Source organism: Plasmopara halstedii, assembly GCF_900000015.1.
Source record: "Plasmopara halstedii genome assembly, contig: Scaffold_3120, whole genome shotgun sequence".
Taxonomy (NCBI): domain Eukaryota; phylum Oomycota; class Peronosporomycetes; order Peronosporales; family Peronosporaceae; genus Plasmopara; species Plasmopara halstedii.
Genome location: NW_020190023.1, coordinates 236,236 through 237,725, shown reverse-complemented (window position 1 = coordinate 237,725; position 1,490 = coordinate 236,236). Strand labels below are relative to the sequence as shown.

The following is a 1,490-nucleotide window of genomic DNA, read 5'->3' as shown; positions in this document are numbered from 1 at the left end:
GAAGAAATGCTTGCTGGCCGATCGCCCATACAAGCGCTTATTGATAACTTGCGGGAAAACGAGTTTATCTATTATGTTGATTGTGACGGGACCGGAGCCGTCACTGCGCTTTTTTTTGCGCATCCAGAAAGCGTTCAGCTAGCAAAGCACTACCATCATGTCGCATTGATGGACTGTACATACATGACGAACAAGTACCGGTTTCCCCTCCTTCATGTGATCGGCATGACAAGCCTTAATAGCCAGTTCTCCATCGGATTCTGTGTCCTCTAGGAGGAGAAGTAGAAGGATTACTTGTGGGCCATAGCAAAGCTTCTTGCCATCTGGACACCTGATGCGTGCCAGAAGGTTATCGTCACTGATAGGGAACTGGTATTTATGGGTGCGCTAGATGAAATGATGGCTGGTTCGGCCAACATACTGTGCACATGGCATATCAACAAAAATGTCCTAGCCAAATGCAAACGAATGTTTTCCTCTGGAGAGGAGTGGGACGAGTTCATTAGTCAGTGGAACTGCTTGATATCATCGAGCAGTGTTGATGAATATGAAAGGCAATGGAAGAAGTTTTGCACTCAATTTCAGCATCAGCCGAACGCTCTCGACTATCTATCGTCGACGTGGCTAATCCACAAAGAGCGGTTCATCAATGCGTGGACATCAAAACACATGCATTTTGGCAATACTTCAACATTACGCGTGGAGGGCTCCCACGCATACATTAAAACGTTCTTGCAGACATCGACAGGAGATCTCCTAACAATTGTGAGCAAAATCACCATTGCCCTTAAACACCAGCTGAAGGCAGAGGAGCTTCGGTGTTTGCGGCAGTTTCTGAAAAAATCTCTGTTTTCGCGCTGGAGATAGCGCTTAAAGAATTTGAGAAAGCCCAGGAAAAAGTAGGTGACGCACTGATGCATTAACGGCGACGATGAGGATTCCCTGCTCCCACAGAATCCAGAAGATTATCAACTCGTCTGGCATCCTGGTCACAGATGACTTCGATAGGCAGTGACACCTCGAATGGCATGCAGCTGACTTGGACGATCAGATGGATGACCAGGATACGACCACAGCTTGGGACGCTCTTGGCAAGCAACTTTTGTTTCTACCTGATGTAAGGCAAAAGGTAGTGCTAGCACAGGCTAGCAGACTGATCGCTGGCCATGGTACTGTTGTGGAGTTGCAACCACAAAATAACAAAAGAGGCCGAGGTCGACCGCCTGGAGCCAAAAATCTTCCGAAGAGCAGTACCAAGCGGAACCCATCATCTTTTGAAATCGCAGAAAAAGAAGTGGGCCAAAAGTGCAGAAAATGTGGAAAGTGCGGCGTCCCAGGGCACACGCGACCCAAGTGCACTGTGAAACCAGAGAACAGCGCAGTGCACCAACCACTGGTGCAGAGATTTCGTCCTTATCTTACGAGGATCACAGATGTCGAAGCAGACGGAAACTGCGGATATAGAGTTATTGCGCTAGCATAACATATGT

General features: G+C 47.8%; 1 protein-coding gene across 1 annotated transcript; it reads left to right on the top strand.

Moving 5' to 3' along the window:
* Window positions 1-378: 378 nt before the first annotated feature.
* On the top strand, window positions 379-1,464 carry PHALS_07605 (uncharacterized protein; the record flags this gene model as incomplete). Its single annotated transcript, XM_024721101.1, has 4 exons — window positions 379-728; window positions 809-899; window positions 1,052-1,305; window positions 1,371-1,464. 4 exons carry the CDS (start codon window positions 379-381, stop codon window positions 1,462-1,464), a joined length of 789 nt encoding a protein of 262 aa, XP_024586234.1.
* Window positions 1,465-1,490: the final 26 nt, after the last annotated feature.